Source organism: Sorex araneus, chromosome 5, assembly GCF_027595985.1.
Source record: "Sorex araneus isolate mSorAra2 chromosome 5, mSorAra2.pri, whole genome shotgun sequence".
In the NCBI taxonomy this organism is placed as follows: domain Eukaryota; kingdom Metazoa; phylum Chordata; class Mammalia; order Eulipotyphla; family Soricidae; genus Sorex; species Sorex araneus.
In genome coordinates, this window is record NC_073306.1 from 95,168,281 (window position 1) to 95,190,344 (window position 22,064).

At 40.6% G+C, this 22,064-nt stretch overlaps 1 protein-coding gene across 1 annotated transcript in view; it reads left to right on the plus strand.

Annotated features, from left to right (window-relative positions):
* The window catches only part of RSBN1 (round spermatid basic protein 1), a 52,926-nt gene that overhangs the window by 11,132 nt on the left and 19,730 nt on the right, over window positions 1-22,064 (plus strand). The window contains exon 2 of the mRNA XM_055139390.1: window positions 1,229-1,902. Coding sequence (XP_054995365.1) covers window positions 1,229-1,902 — 674 coding nt within the window. The remainder of the gene's footprint in view (window positions 1-1,228; window positions 1,903-22,064) is intronic.

Genomic DNA, 22,064 nt, shown 5'->3' on the forward strand with positions numbered 1-22,064 from the left:
TGTACTGTGGCTCCGACCCCCAGAGCAAGCATTTAATGTTTGAGTGAGTGGATGTTTGACATTACAAAAATAGGATTAGATTGTGCATATGTTAGATGCTTGTGGAAATAAAGTGTTCTAAGATTACTTACAGTCCAGAGGAAGTATCTGTTAACTATGTTAATTTCTGTGGTAGGGGAAAATATAGTGCTCAAGGAACACATGACAGAAATAGCTATCCAGATTGGGTGCAAGAGGATGGTTAAGACTATTTAGAAGAGGGACAGTGTATTTTTGTGACCTTGTCTTTGTTCATTCTTTTTATCTGTAATAGTAGTTGGGTATTAGTCTGTAAGTGCTAGAGTTTCATCGATATCTTATCATTAGACAAGTTGGGGATTCCCTTAAATTTTTTTGAGGGGGTATATGAAACATACTTACCAGTTTTAGGAGGCTACTCTGGACTCAGTGCTTGGGGATCTTTTTGGCATTGTTCAGGGAAGTCATGTGGTGCCAGGAGTCTGACCCAGGACTCTATTATGCTGAACGTGTGCTCCAGCCTTTGGAGCTCTCTCCCTGCCACCCTCATACCTTTTTATTTTAAATAACACTGTCACAATATTTTTAAGTATTTCAGTCATTTTCATAGGTACATTTTTTGTTGTTGTTGAGTATGGAATTTTTGAGTCCGAGAATTGTAAATATCTTCAAGGGCCCCATGAAAGTTGTCCCGGTTTATACTTTTAGCAACAGTATATCAGAAGGCTAAAAAAAATTTTTTTTCCAATTTGTTAGGCAAAATTATATTTATATTTGTTTGGTCTTGTTTGATTTGCCAATATATTTTGTGATAACCTTAACCTATAAATTGACAAAATGTGATAGGCTTTATTTTAGATTTCACAGTGATTATTGAGATATTCCCTATTACAGGCATATTTACATTACATACATGTATATTATATAATTTCATGTATAATTACATACATGAAATTATTTGGATATTTGCTTTAGTTTTGATTGTGAAGTCACATTAAATCTTAATGCTTACCTTTCTATTGTTATCATAGCCTTCAATCTCATAAAAATGATTATTTCAGTATTTTGTGTCATTCATTTTATAAACATTTAAGTGTATTGATAAATTTAGACAAATTTAAGAATTATTTATTATGTCATTTGGGATCAGATATCTTGTATGCTACTTCTTAGTCCTAGCTACTAACTTCTTTTTAATTATTGTGGCCAGAAACACCAGATGAAAATGGTAAAACCCAGAGAGCTGATGATTTTGTCTTGAAGAAAATAAAGAAGAAAAAGAAAAAGAAACACCGAGAAGATATGCGAGGAAGACGCCTTAAAATGTACAATAAGGAAGTACAAACCGTCTGTGCTGGTCTGACCCGTATCAGTAAGGAAATTCTCACCCAAGGACAAATAAATAGCACTTCAGGAGTTAATAAGGAGTCCTTCAGGTATCTGAAAGATGAACAGCTGTGCCGGTTAAATTTGGGAATGCAAGAATATCGGGTACCCCAGGGAGTACAGACACCTTTTATGACTCACCAGGAACATTCTATTCGTAGAAATTTCTTAAAAACAGGTACTAAATTTAGCAATTTTATTCATGAGGAACACCAGTCCAATGGTGGTGCTCTTGTCCTTCATGCTTACATGGATGAACTCTCATTTTTGTCTCCAATGGAGATGGAGAGATTTTCTGAGGAGTTTCTTGCTTTGACATTCAGTGAAAATGAGAAAAATGCTGCTTACTATGCTTTAGCAATAGTGCATGGAGCAGCTGCTTATCTCCCAGACTTCTTGGATTACTTTGCTTTTAATTTCCCCAACACTCCAGTGAAAATGGAAATTCTGGGCAAGAAAGATATTGAAACAACCACCATTTCAAATTTTCACACTCAGGTAAGGTGAATTGTTAAATGATGTAGTAAATGCAGTTACAATATCTTGACAATGTTAACCCGATTTTGTTGTATAGCATATACCAGCATACTTTTGATACTGAATTCATGGTTGTAAAAGTTCCTCTAATTGAAGGATCTCCGTTGTTGAATTCTTAGGGATATGGCTTGTTTTTTGTTTGGTCTGAGAAGGACTTTGTACATGGTTTCAAGTCTTTATGAAAAACTAGCTTGAAAAGTAATCCAGTCTTTCACATATCTAGTAGTGTTCCTAAGAAGGATATAATTTAGATCTGGTAGTCTCAAGATAACTTTATTAAGACTTACCTTTTACAACATAATAAAACACATGAAGACTTTGACCTTTTCATTTTCCAGGTTTTTGCTGTTTTTATTTCTCTTCTTTCAGTAACTTGTTGGCAGTCTATCCCACAAACATACCTCATTTATGTGACTGAGAAGTGTCACTAGGAAGACCGCCATAGCCTCTGCTCCTTTTGCCTATGCTCTATTGTGGATAAAGATGTTTTTCTGAAGCCTTGCTTGGGCAGCTAGGCTTAAGTCAGCAGGGAAATTACGCCTTCCTAATTGGTGATTTTTAACCAAATTTTTTTTATGAATATTATTAGGGCATGTGAGTTGGTAATGTGTCCTAGGTTTTTTTTTGCTTGCATTTCTCATAAGAATCATGAGTATGAATGGTCAGCTATAAGTTTGTATTATAGTTATAAGGTCTACTTAAAGCTAATGAAGAATTTGATTATATAACCAATATTTTTTCAGGTTATCTTAATAATTGCTGCCATTCTTTCCTTGAGTTTTCTTTTTTATTTTTTAGGTAAATAGAATGTTGCATAAGACTCTCAGCTGCCTGTGTTATAGTGGTTTCAAGCCACTTAGATTTACTTGAAACCTATAACATGAGTCTTTTTAGTGATTCTTACCTTCCTTGCCTCCAATGAGGGGAGTATCCATTCTAGATTTATGGGCATCAGAATTTCTCTAATTGAAGTTCTCTCTGCAGTAGAGAGAGCAGGAGCAGCCAATCTGGAGAGGTCGCAAGATGGGGCTGCCCACGATGTTGGAACACGATGTGCAATAAAGGGCTTCGTCTTGGATTTTGGCCTTGTTACCACAATCAGGTACCGAAGTGCTGACTTTTGTAGTAGATTTTGGTTTTTCTTTTTTCTTTTTTTTTAAAAAGGAATTTGGCCCTTTGCAGGTTAAGAAGTCCTATTTTTATTACTATTGCAGAAGAGACTGAAAACAGTTCTCCCTAATACAGCTCATAACCTCTATAATTTCCACATAACAAACATATTGCTGAGAGCAGAACTAACATGCTCTATTCCTTTTTTAGTTTAGAAAAATGGAGCAAAATTTCTCTTCTGATTAATAAACCCGCAAGCATAAATGGGAAATAAGCTAGAAATTTTGGTGGTGGTGGTGGGGGAAATCTTGGTTTGTAATGGTGACTTTTTAACTTTCACATTAGTTCATAGTGAACCAAAGTTTATCAGTAGTCAGTATTCAATCTAAATAGCGAAAAGAAATTCTCTAGATATTCCCTGCTGATTTTTGTCCTCCAGTTAATTAAAAATTTTTTAATGGAGCTGAAATTTAAATGACTGTACCAACAACTTACCTTGAGAGTTACTTTGAAATTTATAAAATAACCAATTTTTAAGTACTTAACAGATTATTAATAAATTAGATATCATTAAACACCTCAACCACATACTAAATGTCTTGTGCCCCAGTGATTCTGGAACTTAATTTTATTTATGAGAAGTCATTGGATAGATATGAAAGGCTGGATTAATCCATGAAATTTAATTAAAATATACACTACAAAAGTCTTTGGCAGAAGTTGGAATAAAAGCTAACACAATAATTTATATGCATTTAGCATTTTCTGGTTTATCGAAATGCTGTCACAGTCATAGCCGAATATTTAAAACAGTCTATGAGGGATAAGCAATTTCATGTTTTCCACTGAAGAAACTGAGGCTTGGAAACTCACTGGTATTCAAGGTCATGTAGTAGTAAGTAGAAGAGTGCAAACCAAGATCTCCTGAACACTGTATATCATTTTACATTATTTTTTCCTTCTTTTAGCCCTTGGATAAGAGTAATGCTTATATTTGTTTAACACACTACTCAATGAAATCAAACTATCTTGATTTAAAACAAGATTTAGAAGTGTTTGTAATATTTTTAACAAATACCTTTGGATTTTGGGTAATTAAGTGAAAACCTTGGATATTTTGAACTTCTGTGTTCTGTGAAATTTTATGAAGTTCTGTTAGATCTAGAGAATTGTTTTTAATTACCTTAGAGACAGTTATTGGAAATTGTTTATTGTTTAATTTGTAGCCATAATAATTATTCATGACTATTTCAAGATACTCACAAAATATTGAGGACCTACCATATATTGGACTTTCTGTTCTTAATAGTGCTAATTGATGAGCTCAATTGAATGGAGGAGATGAATAATCCAGCAAGTATAATACAGTCTTTTAAGTGCTAGAATAGAGATATGCATAGGAAAAACACTAATAGGCACACAATTTGTGGTGTTACCTGACTTGAGGTGATTAGAAAAGACATTTTAAAGTTTGTGTTGCATGACTAGAATATTAAAGCAGCTTAGTACTTAGCTTAGGAAGGGCATTTTATTTTAAGTTTTATTTTATTGAATCACTGTGAGATAGTTACAAAGTTTTCATGTTTGAGATTCAGCCATACAATGATTAAACACCCATCCCTCCACCGGTGCACATTTTCCACTACCAGTGTCCCCAGTATCCCTCCCTCTCCCATCCCAGTCCTCACCCTGCCTTTACGGCAGACAGTTTCCCCAATACTCTCTGTCTACTTTTGGGCATTATGTTCCGCTTGAATTTTCTCACCACCATTCAAGCCTACCTGCCAGGGGCTGACACTAGATAATGCGTTTTCCATTACTCATTTTGAATATCATGAGAGCTCACATCGCTGCTGCGTGCTTCTGGAATTCTAGACTGTAAATGGTTGGGTTCCAGAGACATCTCTGTAGGGCACTTGAGATTCAACTGGGCGTCTCTGGGCCAGGGCTGTTGATGTGCTAAGATGGCGCCCGGAGGCAAATTATGGGCCTGACAGGCCAGTCTGCTGAGTGGGTGGGGACCCGGGGAGGGATAGCCCGGGTCCTCTGCCCCACACAGCCTGGAGATTCAGTCCTGGAACCCGCATACCTGGGCCTAGCTTGTGGAAGCTCATGGTCACTGGGATTCCGTCTGGAGTAGGTGGGGAGACTGCACCTGCTCCATCAGGGGTGCCCTGGTGACATTGGCTCAGTATGGCGCCCAGAGAGCTCGGTGGCACTGTGGTGTCAGGAAGGGCATTTTAAGCAAAGGGAATTATTGTCTATGCAAACACACAGAGGCTTTGGAGACTGTGACTCTGTCAGGGAGCTTCAGATAGCTTAACAGGGCAAGTGTCCATGCTGACTGATAAGGGGTAGTTGGAATTAAGATCAGAGAGACAAAATTATATGATATGCTTAAAAATAAAAAAGGTTAAGGGATCAAGAGGTAGAGCACATATCTTACATGTGTGAGTCCCTCGGTCTGATCCCTGGCACCATATGATTCCTGCAACAGATGATGATAATAGAGAGATGAAAAAGAAATGAATAAAAACTTGTTTTCTTGAAAGATATGGAGACTTGGTGGTGAATTTTAGTAGAGGAGTGGTATTAAGCCATGCTTGCAGAGATTATACTATTGTGTGGAGGATAGACTTAGGGGGAAAATGTGATTGGAAGCAAGACTGATTAGTTAGTGCGGAAATCAGATCAGCATCTATGTTCAAATAGTATTGATATTGGAAAGGAAGGAAATAAAACAAGGAATAATTAAAAGATGAGATTAAATGTCCTTAATGACATGGATATAGGTGTGATTTGGGAAAACAGGTAGCTTGTACTGGTAACAAGATGCATGTGAGATGAGAAAGCTGATTAGAGATGTCTATTAGGTAGTTGAATATTTAAATTTAAGATTGGGTGACATGATTAGGCTGTTGGCTCCATTAATGTGTAGGTGATTCAGAGACAGCATTAGGATGGAAGAGCAGTGAAGATAAGAATTGACTCCTGGGTTGAAGAGAGCGCAAAGGACTGAAACATGCTTTGCATGCAGGAGGCCTAGGTTCAGTGTCCAGCACTGCATGGTCCTCTGAACAGAGTCAGGACCAGCCCTTGAGCACCACTGTCTGTAGCCCACAAACATTGAAAGATTGAAAAGGTGGAAGAATGATTAGGATACACATTTTCTAAGTTTTAAGGATGATGGGAGTGATCAGTTATCTTCATATGAAGAATGAAGGCTAGAGATGGGCTGGGGAGGAGGTTCAGAGATTTGGACACATGCCTGGCACCAAGTTCTGTTTCCAGTTCTCAGCATCCTCTGGCTCCCATCACCTCCTGAGCAGTGTCAGGGAGACCTCCAGTCTGCTGCGTCTGAGCAGAACTGCACCACTGGACTGAAACATTGAACCATCAAGAATAATTAGAAATAGTTACTATGAATAGAATAATAATTAGTATTACAGGGCGTGGCCCTTGAGCCCCCTGAGCAATGCTTGGTAGCTTGTCTCCTTTCTTCCTGAGATGAATGGAAAATACTGGATCATTCAGTTGGATTTTTTTTTTCTTTTTGGGTCACACATGGTGATGCACAGGGGTTACACATGGTGATGCACAGGAATTACTCGTGGAGGTGCTCGGGGGACCATATGGGATGCTGGGAATTGAACCCGGTCGGCCACGTGCAAGGCAAATGCCCTACCCACTGTACTATCGCTCCAGCCCCTGTAGTTAAATTTTTAACTGGGTGGCTTTTTGGTCGTGTGCATGACTGACAGGACTTCTGGAAGTGCAGGGTGGTGGGGGAGATAGCCCATCCAACTTTGTGAAAGCCTGGGGATTTTAGTTACAAAACGAGCATACCTGAATTTTTTAACAGATTAATTTTTGGATGAGGCGTTTCCAGAACAATGGAATCTAGCTAGTAGCATGGTGGCCTATTCTCCGAATAGGTCTATTCTCTGAACAATCAATTCAGTAGATACCTTCCAGAACAGTGTCATTACCCTCCAGTGTTCCCTAAATATTTTTCTAGTTCATCAGATTGTTGTTTTGGGGTCACACATAGCTGTGCTTAGGACTTCTGACTTTCTGCTGTGGTTGTGCTGAGGACTGAGCCCAGATCAGCTGCGTGCAAGGCAGGCACCTTACCCTTTGTCTTACCTCTCCACCATGTGCTTGCCCATTCTTCAGAGAGAAGAGAGTGATAGCTTTGTGGCCCCAATTCTCCCCTCCAATTGGAAATTTGCATATTAGTTGATTGGATCCTAAATGTGGAACCCACTGAAGGGGAAAATTTTAGTATCTTTGTTGGAACAATTAAACAATTACAGTTCAAATCCCAGTTGTTCACAAGTCAATTATTTATCTTTATACACTCTGTTTTAATTGGGGTAATATCCTACCTCTTTCTCTGAAACTGATCCTTTTACTTAATGTTCTGATTCTGCCCCTCACCCTACTTAGGTTATTTTGGGGGTCAGAAAATTTACCTTAACTGGCCAGAGTGATAGTACAGTGGGTGAGTCATGTTTGCCTTGCACTCGACTGTCCTATCTTCAATCCCTAGTATCCTGTAAGGTCCCATGAGACCACCAGGAACAGTTCCTGAGTGCAGAGCCAGGAGTGCCCCCAGAGCATCACTGAGAGTGGCCCCAAAACACCGGCAAAAAGGAAATATACCTCAAAAAGGTACTGTTTAAATTATTTTAAGTAATTCAGTGGCATATAAGTACTTTCATAGTATTATGCAACCATTATCACTATCCCATTTCTACAAAATTTTTGTCACTCAAAATAGAAATTATGTACACTTATTGAGGATCTTTAGCTACCTCTATTGCCTTGACCATCCTGTCTTCATTCTCATATAAAGAGAAGTGCAGATTATATGAAGTGAATTCCTGTTTTATGTATTTCCTTTCCTTACTAAAAAATGTTATATATTTTTTGCCAATTTAAATCTTTTAAAAAAATTTATTGAATTTTTTTATAGATAGTTACAAAGCTTTCATGTTTGAGTTTTAGTCACACAATGATTGAACACCCATCCCTCCACCAATGCACATTTTCCAGCCTTGTTCTCCCCGCTTCCCCATCCCAGTCTTCCCCTGCCTCTATGGCAGACAATTTCCTCCATACTCGCTCTACTTTTGGGCATTATGATTTGCTCACATTTCACCACCATTCAAGCCTGCCTGCCAGGGGGAGATGCTAGATCTTTTGTTTTCTATTGCTTATTATGAACATCATGAGAAGTCGGCCAGTTTCTGAAATTCTAAAATTGTAAATGGTTGGGGTCCAGAGACATCTCTGTAGGGAGCTAATCTGTTTTGAGATTCATTTGGGAGTCTCTGGAGCAAGGCTGTTGATGGCTCAGTGATGGCGCCCAGAGGCAGTTCATGGGTGTGACAGCCACGACCCCGAGTGGGCGGGAGAGGGACTGCCAGTCTCTGCTGCTGCCATATGGCCTGAGTCTTAAGTTCTGGAACCCGTATACTGGGTTTTACTTCTGGAAGCTCATGGCCACCGGGGTTTCATCTGCAGCGGGTGGAGAGGGCACACCCGCCCCATCTTAGGTGCGCCGGTGGTGGAATTGGCTCAATATGGTCCGTTGAGATCTCCTCAAGCTGCTGTGTTCTGGGATTCACTGCTGTGTCTCTGGATCAAGGCCATCGTACTGAGGTGGCGCCCGGAGGCAGATCATGGGCTGCCAGTGTAAATCTTTATGCTCAATTTATAGTTTTACTGTGTTGCACTATGAAAATATGTAAATGTTTTTTTCTGAGACACATTTCTGTATATGCATCCCCAGTGTCCTTTGCATGCATAATCCTGAGATTTCTGCTTTCCTTTTCTTCCCTCTTAATGACTAATCTGTTGCCTGAATTCAGAGTCTCAGATGACACCACTTATGTCTTTAAAGTCTTCTATCATTACATTTGATTGATAGATAGGTGGGTATTGTGTCTTAAGGTAGGTGTTTTTTGGGAGGAGGCAGGGGGTTTTGTTTTTTTGAGCCAGAGATGCAATAGGCCTCATATACTTTTATCTCAGAGCTACATCTTTTTTTTTTTACTGAAATATATACATACAAAGTGGTATAAAGAATAATAAAAAATTTGTGTTACTGTCTGGTCAAGTTTTGTTACAGTTGAAGACTATAGTCTACCCCACCCTGTAATTTTCTTAGACTCTCTTTCTCAGACTCTTAGCTGTATATTCAGTGAGGAGCACAAGGCCTTTTCCAATATCGATATACGTATTCTTCTGTTAAAAGAGTAAAAGTTCTTTTTTTGGGGGGTAGAGTGTTGGTTTGGGCCATTGGTTGTGCTCAGGGGTGACTTCTTTTTTTAAAAATTTTATTTTAAATTTTATTTATTTTTAATTTATATAAAATTGTTCACAGTGACTTATTACAGTCAATATTCCAATGCCAATCCCACCACCATTACATCTTGAGAGCACCATTATTGCCAATTTCCCCAACCATCACCCAAGCCTGCCCCAATAGCAGGCCCTAGATAATTTTTTTTGTATAGCTTGTTATGATTAATTCACTAGAAATGGTCAAAAAAGATTTCCTTAAAAGAAAGTTTGTGAAGATTGTTGTATCTCACCCTGGAGCCACTAGGCTCTTGTGTAAGGGATAACTAATGTGTTGTTACAGGTTAAGTCTGTGTGCTAATGTATTTTTAATTGAGATTGGTTGCCTTCGACTCTATATCCCATCCAATGTGGTGTGCTACTCCTGATATATCAATGATGTAGAGTATTAGATGTCAGGCAGCTGCTCCAGGAATTCTAAAATTTTGATGGGGATACAGCTGGTGTTAAATTTTTAATTGGATGGTTGACTTTGGGGTCTGGAGGCATCTCTGCAGCCAGCTGATTTCTTTTGAGATTTATATGAATCTCTGGATCATGGCTAGTTAGTGAACATATTTGGCCAGCCAGAGGCATGACTGCCAGGCTCTGGAGGATCAGGGGAATGGGGTGAGGTCATCCATCGCAGGTGCTACTTCTGAGTGTTCTCAGGGGTTGGCTAAACCCAGTGGTGCTCTGGGAGTCATGTGGTGCTGGGGATCAAACGTGGGTTGCTGCATGCAAGAAAAGGACCTTAAATCCTGTACTCTCCTGCACTATGTAAATGTTTTTGTATTGTTGTTAATTTCTTTATCTTAGTTTTCATTGTTCCTTTTTTTGTTTGTTTTGTCATGGTGTTGCTTGGGATCTACTTCTGGTTCTGTGGTCTTTGGTTTGTGTGTGTGTGTGTGTGTGTGTGTGTGTGTGTGTGTACTGTGCAATGCTAGGGATCAAACCTTGCCCCCCCACCCCCCAAAAAAAAGCATATGTTCCTTGTGAGCCATCTCTCCATCACTAAAACCTTTTTTAGGTGAATGTTACGCTTTTTGATTCCATCTCTGGTCTTTCCTTTCGTTTCTGTTTTTTTCTTCTTTCTTGGGGAGTTCAGTTAGTTTTTCTCCTATCAGTTATTTGAGTTGTGTATTTAGTTTGTTCTGTTTTATTTTTACTTTAAAAATGTATATAATTGATACAGTGTCTCTGATATTAATAATACTTGTTTTGAATTTTTTCTCTTGTCTGTTTAATCAATTGTTTTTTGTTTTAACCTTCTGTTTATGTTACATATTTTCAAATGTCTGATGATTTGTTTGCATGTTTATTTAATTTGGGGGTTTATGCCTACAGTGCCCAGGGGAGTTATTCTTAGCATCATGCTATGGGGTGGCTCCTAGTTTGGTTCTTGGGGGACTCCTGCAGGTGAAGTATGAGCTCAGGTCTGAGTTCTCTTTCCCAGCCTAATCTAGTTACATGAAACTGGTTAGAAACTCCTTGAACGTTTAGGTGGAACTTAATCATTTGATGAGTGGATGAGGAAGCTTGCCACATCATGTGGTAAAAACTTCAGACATCATTGTTAGAAATCTTTGAGACTTTTATTGTTTTTTTTCCTGTTTTGTTTTTGGGTTTTGGGCCCTATCCGGTAGTGCTCAGGGCTTACTACTGGCTCTTTGCCTAGGGCTTATTCCTGGTGGTGCTTGGGAATGTAGCTGGCGCAGCTGCTTACAAAGCAGGCACCCTATCTGCTTGAGTTTCTACCCTATCAGCTTTGAATTTCTACAGTTAAGAATTCATCACTGTGGGGGATGGAGGTGAGGTGGGAAGCCATAGTACAGTGGGTTGTGCATTTGAAGGCATCCCATATGGTCCCCCAAAGCCTCCGGTAATAAATCCTGACTCCAGAGCCAGGAGTATTGCTGGTTGTGACCCAAAATATGCCAAAACAAAGAAGTATTCATCATGGGGCCTGAGGGATAGTACAGCTGGTAGGGTGCTTGCCTTGCATGTGGCCAGTGTGGATTTGATCCCCGGCACCCTGTATGGGTCCCCTGACACTGCTGGGTGTGACCTCCCCCCCAGAAAATTACCATATACTTTTAGGATTCTTCTCCTGTCTGCCTGAAATCAGTCAGTTGACTGATTAGCACATATTTGTGCTAATATTCTGGAATGTTTTAACTCTAATGGGCTCATCCGTACTGTGCAGTATCTTTGTTTCTGTTGACTCTCAGTTCACTTTCTTCACAGAAAGATAGGTTAAGGAATCTGAGAAGAGTGGTAAGTGGAGAGTCTAATTCATTCTTTATACGTACTTTAAACCCCTATTCTTCAATTTTGGTATATGCTCTATTTTCCACCCCTGTGATACTTAGAATTTTTTTTTTTTAAATGATTCTGTAGCTCAAACTATGTCATATAAATAGATGTGTGTTATTCAGAGTTCTCAGACTGTTGATTTCCCTGTATACATTTTATCCTCTTAACATGTTTAGAAGGACTGGGGAGATAGTGCAGGGTTTTTGGTCCCTGTCACCAGTGGTCCCCAGTACTGTCATTCTGAGTCCTTTCAGCTCCCAATGATATTTGATGTTGCATCCTTGGATCCTGGCATCGGTCAAGTGACCCAGTTGGCTAGGAGTTGAGAATTGGGAGGGGGGGCGTGGCCCCTGGACTCTCTGAGCACTGTTCCTCTCCCGAATGTTTTGAGAGGTCATAGTGATCTAGTACCTGTTGTGCAGGTGTGAGACCATGACTGATCCTCAGTAGCACTTCACGTGTGTGAGTGCCATCCTGGCAGCGCTGTCTCTCACGACCGAGTGTGTGTAAGCACCACAACTAAAAGTGTATGAAAAGCAGCATTCAGCCCCTGAGGAGCACCACAATGTTGAGTGTGAACACTGCCACCAGGTGTATGAGCCCTGGGAAAAGCCTCAGCCAAATGAATATGACCCCAGATCATCTCAGCAGCAGAGCAGCAGCAAAGGGAAGGGAGTATAAAGTTTAAAACGAATTTGGGGGGCTGGAGCAATAGCGCAGCATGTAGGGCGTTTGCCTTGCACGTGGCCAACCCAACCCGGGTTCAAATCCCAGCATCCCATATGGTCCCCTGAACACCGCCAGGAGTAATGCCTGAGTTCATGAGCCAGGAGTGACCCCTGTGCATCACCAGGTGTACCCAAAAAGAAAAAAAAAATAAAAAGAATTAGGGCGATACAGATGCTGTACGGTTATCATGTATATCCCTTTATCTACTTTCAACACTCAGTTATTGTTCAGAGTGATCATTTCCAACTAATAGTGTCATAATGGAGCCTCCTCTATCTTAACTACCCTCCATCTCCCAAACCATAATGACGAATATGAGGCGGGTGGAGAGAGGGGAAGGGAAGGGGAGAGCAGAGAGGGGGAGAGATGCACGCTATAGAGGCAGGCTGGGGTTGGGGGGGCGGTGGCTTGAAGGGGTGGGAGGGAAACTGGGGACACTGGTGTTGGAAAATTACACTGGTGAAGGAGTGGGGGATGGATGTTGGAACAGTGTATTACTGTATCACTGTCATCTCGTTGCTCATTCATTGATTTTCTCGAATGGGCACCAGTAACATCTCCATTGTGAGACTTGTTACTGTTTTTGGCATATCGAATACGCCACAGGTAGCTTGCCAGGCTCTGCCATGCAGGCAAGATACTCTTTGTAGCTTGCTGGGCTCTCCGAGAGGGACAGAGGAATCGAACCCGGGTCGGCCGTGTGCAAGGCAGATGCCCTACCCGCGGTGCTATTGCTCAGCCCTGGAACAGTGTATGACTGAAAAGTAATCATGAACAATTTTGCTCTATCTCATGGTGATTCAATAAAAAAAAATAAAAAATGCTTTGTACAGTGGGTAGGGTGCTTGTCTTGTAGGTAATTAACTTGGGTTCAATTCTTGCCACTCATATGGTCCCCTGAGACCTGCCAGGAATGACTACTGAGAGCAGAATCAGAAGTAAGTCCTTAGCACCATCGTGTGTGGCCCAGAAGAACAACAGCAATAACTAAAAACGTTTCTTGATAACCTTTGTTTTTCATTTTTACATCAGCCCTTTGAGCTGGGATTTATAGCCTTTTGATTTTAATTCTCACTTGAGTGTGGGGTTTTTTTTTTTTTTTTTTTGCCTTTTGGGTCACACTCGGTGATGCACAGGGGTCACTCCTGGCTCATCACTCAGGAATTACCCCTGGTGGTGCTCAGGGATGGGATGCTGGGATTCAAACCTGGGTCGGCTGTGTGCAAGGCAAACGCCCTACCCACTGTGCTATCATACTCCAGCCCCTTGAGTGTGGTTTTGACAGTAGAAATAGATTACATGTTGCTTCTGCCTTTAAAATTAGTCCTCTTTTGGGGCTGGAGCAATAGCACAGCGGGTAGGGCATTTGCCTTGCATGCAGCCAACCAGGGTTCGATAACCACCATCCCATATGGTCCCCTGAGCACCGCCAGGGGTAATTCCTGAGTGCAGAGCCAGGAATGACCCCTGTGCATGGCCGGGTGTAACCCAAAAAAAAGAGAAAAAAAAACTAGTCTTCTTTTTAAAAAAAACCCACAAACTAGCTCTCCATGCAATTCATTTCTGGGATCTCTTGCATCATTTTTTTAAAAAAATGGTAGCTTCTCTCATGTCTTCCTTCCCTTTTCTTCCACTTCATCTTTCTTCCTCCTTAAGTAAATTTTTTTAAAACACAGATCCACACACATAAAAAATTCTCCCAAATGAGTGGTCCGCTCTACCTTTGTTACTTTTACCAATTTCTTCCCATTGACTTTAAAACGTCACACAAAGGAAAACTAAATGAATTAAAAAGTCAGCATTGAGAAGATGATTTTGCCTACATTATAAATTAAGCACAGTTTTAATAAACATTCCAGTGTTGTTTTTTCTGGAACAGGTTAGCAGATTCTGAAGTTCATATGAAAAAAAAAAAAAGCAGACAAAAACAGCCAGGAAAACTTTGAGAAAGGAAAACAATGATGGGGCCTGGGACTGTAGAGAGGATGGAAGTTACGCGCTTGCTTGCTCCTGCCCAGTGAGCCTGGGCCTGTTCCGGAGCCTTTGCAGAAAGTCTCCAGGACCCAGCTGGCAGTAGGCTCGGAATGCTGGCTCAAACAGAACTAAGGTACAAGAAGCAGTGATGAGTGTCTCATATGATTCCTGTACATCCTAAGGATTTACATGTTAATTAGACATTAGTTTTCATTTAGTCATTAAATTAAGTTACACATGAAACAGGAAAGTAAATATAGAATTAGACCTGGGGACTGGAAATGTGACTTTGTGATACCTCATGTGAGGTCCTGGAGTTAATCTCCTTAACTGGGGTGGAAGTGGGGGAGGGGAGATTTCTAGAATTAGGCTCAAATGCACAGTCTTTTGAATTATACCAAAAAAGATAGTATTTCAAAATGGGAGGAAAGGTATTGTTGGGACAACAGGCTATCTAGAATTTATCTTGATATTCCTATCACTGTATATTTGTCAAAATGAGTTTCAAATGGGATCAAAGTTTAGGAATGTAGGAAAGCAGACAAAAATGTAATAGAAGAAACCGTTGAAGAGCTCTTTGATTAAGTTTGGGATGGGAAAGATCTTTATTTTAAAACCACTGTAAAATGACAAACTGAAAAACTGTTTGCAGATCACATTACTGAGTGATGGTTAACCTTTTTCTGTTTGTTTGGGGGCCACACCCAGTGGTGCTCAGGGCTTCGCCCTGTGCTCAGGGATCAATCCTGTCTATGCTGGGGTGACCATATGCAGGACCAGTCATCAGACATGGGTTTACCACATGCAAGAAAGTACCTTAATCTTTGTACTCACTCTCTTTGGCCCAAACTCTCTTAAACTATAAATGCTTTAAAAATATTAAGAGCTATGCTAAGAATTCAATAAAAAAAATGCAGGCATTGCTGGTGGGCAGTTGACAGAAGAAAATATAAATGACCTTCTAAACCTCTCACTGGAAAGGATGCAACTTGATTCCTGAGCAAATAAAAACTACTTATGATCCTAGTTTTAACTTAACAGTTTATTAATACCCACAGGTTTGATAACTATTAATAAGGTTGCGGGCAAGAAAGTTTATGCAGTCTTCTGAGAATTGTATTTTCATCCTAAATTTCTCTCTTGGATCCTCCTCTGACTCCTGTCTTTCTTATTTTTACACCCACATTTCCTGAGAGAATTGTTCACCCTTGCTGTCCTCATTTTGTTACCTCTTCTCAGCACTGATTTGTTCTGAGACATCTGTTGTTAGAGTCAGCAGAGGGCATCTCTCATCTTTTATCTCAAGAGTCTCAATAGCATTTTCATCAGTCACTTGACCCAGTACTTCCTTTGACTTTCAGGAATCCTACTATGTTTTTTTCCTTTTCATTTGGTGGTGTGAGGACTGAGTCCGTGGCCTTACACACACCAGCCAAGTACGCAACTACTGAGTCAAACCCTAGACTTAGGGCGTTTGCTCTGCATATGGCCGATCCAGGTTTGATCCCTGACATCCCCATACTGTCCCCTGAGCACCACTAGGAGTGATTCCTGATTGCAGAGCCAGAAGTACCCACACCCCCTCCCCCACTCAATCCCACTCTTAGTCTTAGTTTTCTTTATTATTACTGAGGTTGTTGTTGTTTTTTGTGCTCTTGCCCCATGCTCAGGGACTGGGGGTCTGTAGTGCAGGCTTGAAGATTGTGTTTGATCCTGCAGTGTAGGGCCCAGTGACTCTCAGGGACCACTCAGGGTATACCCAGTAGTAATAGGGTCCTTGTCATTGCCAGGGTTCTAAGAGCCTCACATTTATGCATTTGCTCCACCACTTGGAGCTATCTCCTTGGCCTTTGATTTTTTTCATAACCTTTGAAGCACTTGACAGCTTTCTAACTTAAAATCAATTTTTTTTTATTCTAACACCGTGATTTGCCAGGTTGTTCATAATACAGTTGTTTTAGGCATTAAATGTTCAACACCAATCTTATAATTAGTGTGACCTCCTCTCCACCGGTGTTGCAATTTCCCACTTACCACCTCAACTTGCCCTCCTGTAGGCACAAAAAAAATTTGTTTGTTAAATGAAGGCAAGTGGAGTTATGAAAACTTAGGTCAATAAGTGTCAATTTGTGTTAATAGTTATATTTCACTATGATGTTACTAAAGTCATTGTTTGAGGATCTAATATGCTGGTTAGAGCTAGTTGAGCCTCTGTTATTTAGTCTCTCCGAGCTTGCTAGGTTGATCTGCAACTTTCCAGTCAGGTTTGCTGTGATACTTACTACTGAGCTAACAGTACTATGAAGTTTTGAGGTTTCTAGGAGCTATAGAATTGGAAGGATTTGGTAACTTGGCAGTTTGATGAGGTTCAAGTTGTGGAACTGGGCTGTTTCTTTGTTGGACAGTGTCCCATATGACTGTGGGCTGCTGTGCCTTCAGGCAGAAAGAGGAATCTGCCACTCCCATTCTGAGAAGCCCCCAGAGTTTTCAGCCCGGACCAGTCCACCTGGGAATAAGATTGAGCAGCATTCTGTTCTTTCAGAGATATGATGCTGGGTTGTCTCTCTGGCAAGGTGGTGGGTGTGCAACAATTGTTTTTATGAACTTTTTTTGGTCAGCTTTTCTGTTTCTCTTGTGATTTAAATTGGAGCATCCCCAAAATCCTGTTCTTTGATTCTATTTTTCTCTGTTCAAGTCCCTTTAAGTCTGTAGTTCCAATTTCCTGTCAGTGACTGGGCTCTAAGTCTCAGTCCAAACATCATCTTCGTTCAGGTCCAACTGGTTTCTTGACCAATCCACTTGGCTGTTGCAAGGAAGCCTTGTGTTATTTCTTACCACTTGGACTGGAGCAATAGCACAGTGGGTAGGGCATTTCCCCCTTGCACACGGCCGACCCGGGTTCAATTCCTCCACCCCTCTCGGAGAGCCTGGCAAGCTACCGAGAGTATCTTGCCCGAACGGCAGAGCCTGGCAAGCTACCCGTGGCGTATTTGATATGCCCAAAACAGTAACAAGTCTCACTATGCAGACGTTACTGGTGCCTGCTCGCTGCTCGAGTAAATCGATGAGCAACTATTGGGATAACAGTGACAGTGTAACAGCACATCATGGCATAATAGTGTATACTGAGGCTCTCACTGAGTTCTGAAGGCTGACCACTCATTTTTTAACCTTGTTTGTAGGATAACATAGCCTCAGGTAGTTTAGGTTTATTGGGTTACTTCTGTCACAATGCTCCCATTCCTCTGTGTTTATTTGTAGCTTCTTTCTTAGTGTTCTGTTGACTTGTGAATATTGTTTTTCTCCTCATTGAGTCCTTTGCATAGTTTATTCAGAGCAATGTCCTTTTTGTATGGATGGAGGAAGACTTAGCAAATGTTATGCTTTTGTAACCTGGGAGTCATTTGACTCTACATGGTATTTTCCTCCTGGGCATCTGTTCTCTTGACCTAAGCCTCAGCTGCCCTTACTTCCTAGCACCCCAAAAGCAGGGTCCCGACGAGGGATGGGATGGATCCAGGGCAAGCAGTGAATTATGTGTTATCCTGGCATCGAGATGGGCCTGGCCAAAGTGCCTAATTCTTAACTATAAGTTAAAAGCTTGGTCATAGACAAATGCTGTCATGATCCAAAAGTAATGACGAGACTAGGACCCTGCTAGGGATAGGAAAGACTGATCTGGCCTGAGCACTGTAGTCTGAGATCGAGATGGCCCCAGGAGAGCAATTCTGTAAGCCTTAATGCATTTCTTATTGTGTCCATACAAAATGATTAATATTATGAATGCTTATATGTTTGCTGGATGAGGAGAGGAGAAACACACTCATAGGACTCAGCCCTTGGGTGGATCCTCCTGCTGAAAGAGAATCAGTCCTAGGAGAAGCATCCCCTGAGGGAAAGGAACCTTACCCCTATTGATTGTGACCACACCTACGTGTATGCCCCCAAACCCCTCATGCTGGAGGTATTTAACTAGGCTGGAAGAGTGGGTTGGGGGGCCAGATCCACAGATCCAGGGAGAGATCCAGAGCCGGGAGAGAAGCAGAGAGAGAGAATGAAATAAACTGATCGAGCAACCAGTTTGGCCTTCTTCCTTCCATCGCCTGCCCTTGACTAACAGCCACACACAGCGCTGTGTTCCAGAGCACCGAACGCGGGCGGTGAGACAGAGCCACCCGGAGAGCTGAGAGTGCACATGCCCTTCGGCGTGCTTTAGTTTTTTACACTTGTTGAAAGTTGTACCAGCCATCTGTATTTCCTGACTTGGGGCTCTTCCACTTTCAGAGTACCTCATACTAGCTTCTGCTTCTGTCATCCTGTTTTCTTTCTCTGTAGTCACATTTTCTTCACTCCCTTTTAGAAGGAGATCTGAGATTATGTGTAGGGTTTACTTCCGTCTCAGGATTTAATTTGTGAATTTATTCACAGCAGCAGATTTCTTTCTGTCACATCCGGTAGCAATCATAGGTCCCAGGGATTAGGATCTGGGTAGTTTTATGAACTATTATTCAGTTTTCCACACATTTCAGTCTCATATCCAAAATGGAAGATGCCATCACTTTAGCCAGGTCTGCCCTCATCCAGTCGAAAGAGTGCTTCCTCCGTTTAGTTCCATGGTCAGAATACAGGCAGCATCCTTGAAAAGTCCTTTCTCTTTTCTGTCATATCCATTTCCCCCACAAGTCCTAACAATTTTTTCTCCTGGATTTTTTAATTAATTTATTTTTTAATGTTTTACTGCTGTTAGCTTTAGTCTTTCTTACTTGCAGTATTATACAAACCATCTGTTTTTCTTTATGTGTTTTTCAGGGCTCTACGTAATTTAGCCACAATTGTTTTCTCCAGTCTCAGTTTTATTTTCCTTTATTAGCATCATTAACTTTCTTGTAGAACCTGGAAATGGTGATTCTTAAGGAATTTTGTTTCCTTTAATCTTGTTCTACAGATTTTAGCTTAACTTTACTCTAAGAGCACTTTGTCTGCCTAGATCAGATGTCCATCTTTTCTTTCATCCTGTCTTATGGTTCATTCTGAAGACTTGTCACAGTTTATTATTCAACAGTTTAATCTGCTTTTTCTTATTATAATCATCAAGGAACCAAGAATGGATCTGGTTTGTTCTGTCTGTATTTAAGACAATTCCTGCTAATAGTATATAATGAACTTTGAATGAATTAATAAAATCTGCTTTCCTGTAACTTTTTAAAAGTAATGTAAGTCTAAGGACCGGGTCTTTCAGGTTGGGTGCTGCTGACCCGGGTTCCTTCCCTGGCACCACATATGGTTCCTATCTAGCACCGCCAGAAGTGATCCCTGAGTGCACAGCCAGGAGTAAGTTCTAAGCACTGCTGGGTGTGGTCCCAAAACAAGTGTCAACAACAAAATTTAAGGTTACATAAGTCTACTCTTTGATATGCCCTCCAAATGTTTGAAGACTATTATTTTCTTTTCTTTAATGCAAGTTAAATATGTTTACTTTTACCTGTGTGTGATCCTGGGGAATCTTCTAATCCATGACCTCACGTGTGCAAAGCAGATGCTCTGTGAGTGACCTGCACCTTCAGCCCTTAAGTTAAATATTGCTGGAATACTTTTTATTTATTTTAGAAATACCTTGTTTGTTTTGGTATTTGGAAGTATCCTGCACATGGCTGGGGATACTCCCAGTTCAGTGCTTGGGGTTCATTCATGAGATGTCGGGGAACACAGTTCTGTGCTAGGGATTGAAGCCATACCTTCCACATATGATGCATGCGCTGCAGCCTTTTGAGCCATCTTCCCGGGCTTGAAATAGTGTTTTCTTCAGTCTTCAGGTAATCTTTTGTTTTATTTTTTGGACCATACCTGTTGGTGCTCAGGGCTTCCTTGAGACTCTGAACTTAAGGATCACTCCTGGCTGTGTGTGGGGACCATATGGGATGTTGGGGATGGAACCTGGGTTGGCTGCATGCAAGGCAAGAACTCTTCCTTTTATACGTCTCTGGCCCCTTCCAAGTAGTTATCTTAATGATTGTCTTTGGGGGTGTGCGCTAGTGATAGATTTTCTATAGCAGATTTCCTATTTTTCCTAAAGCAGGAAATATTACTTGGTGTCATCTGTGCCATACAGAATGTTGCCTGCTTTAGTGAAAAATAGATATAGGCTAAATGGCTATAACAGATTATTCATATAGTGACTAGATTAAATAGAAAGTTTCAAGAATGATTCAAGAGATATAAGCAACTCTTATTCTGTATAACTCTCATTATCCAGAATTTCACTCTGTTAAGTTTTGCTATTCTCTTTGGTATTGCCATATGCATGACGTTTGAAACTGGTCTTCAGAAGAGAGAAAGAAGAAGTGGAGAGCACACTACTTCCTTATAAAGGCATGCTCTGGAAATTGCATATGTAATATGTGCTAACATCTTATTTTCTAGAACTTAGTCATGAACCACACGTAGCTGCTAGGGACCATAACTCATTGGCTCTATGCCCAGGAAGTTCTTTCACTAAATGGAAGGATAGAATAGATACTGGGGGATAATAAATAGTTTGTTGGGTATTAGCTTCACACTATCTGCACATTTTGAATTTCAGGTCATATATGCTGTCTCTTCCAAATTATATTGTTAATTATTTAAATACATAAAAATTAACATTTTTGCTGACATTTTAATGCAAGTGTTAGTCACTCTGTTAATCAGCTTTATTACTCTCACAACTTTTTTGGCCACAGTTTAATTGCTTATTTAATTTCTAGCATCAGCAGACAAATGGAGCAATTCCCTTTTTTGGGTGTATTTTCTTATACTTTCCAAATAAGAAAGTATGCTTTGTATTAATTTGTGTGATATTATTTTAGGTGTTCGCACTTTTAAAGTCATCTTCAAGTTCAGTGCTGTTGAAATTTTTGGTATTTTAATTAGGTTAAACTTGGAATCTTATGATGAAAATATTCAATCTTAAAAAATGTACAAAATTTAGAGTACTGTGAATTCCTTCAAATTAATAATGTGTTAAGAGTTGCATAATTTCAAAGCCAGCAAGCCAAGTAAATGAAATTTTTCTACATAGAGGTGTGCTTCTTCAGGATTAGTCTTGAGTTAGGTGAGCTTTAAACTGTAATCATAAAATGTTACTGTTCTGTACAGTTTTAAACTTTTTCCTGATAAAGGAGTAATTGGTATGGTTATGTTGTGCAGGATAGCTGATTTTTTTCTTCTTTTTTTTTGGGGGGGGGGTTCATACCCGGCAATGCACAGGGGTTACTTCTGGTTCATGCACTCAGGAATTCCTCCTGGAGGTACTCAGGGGACCATATGGGATGCTGGGAATTGAACCTGGATCGGCCGTGTGCAAGGCAAGCGCCCTACCCCCTGTGCTACCATCCCAGCCCCTTTTTCTTCTTAAAAACATCCTTGTGGGGGCTGGAACAATAGCACAGTGGGTAGGGCGTTTGGCACATAGCCAACCCGGGTTCAATTCCCAGCACCGCCAGGAGTAATTCCTGTGTGCACAGCGAGGAATTGTACCCTGTGTACAACATCGGGTGTGACCCAAAAAGGAAAAAAAAATCCTTGAACTGAAAATTAATCTGCTTTAATATTTAAATTAAATATAGGGAGTTTCCTATTTCCTCTGCTTATCTTTATATCCACGGTTT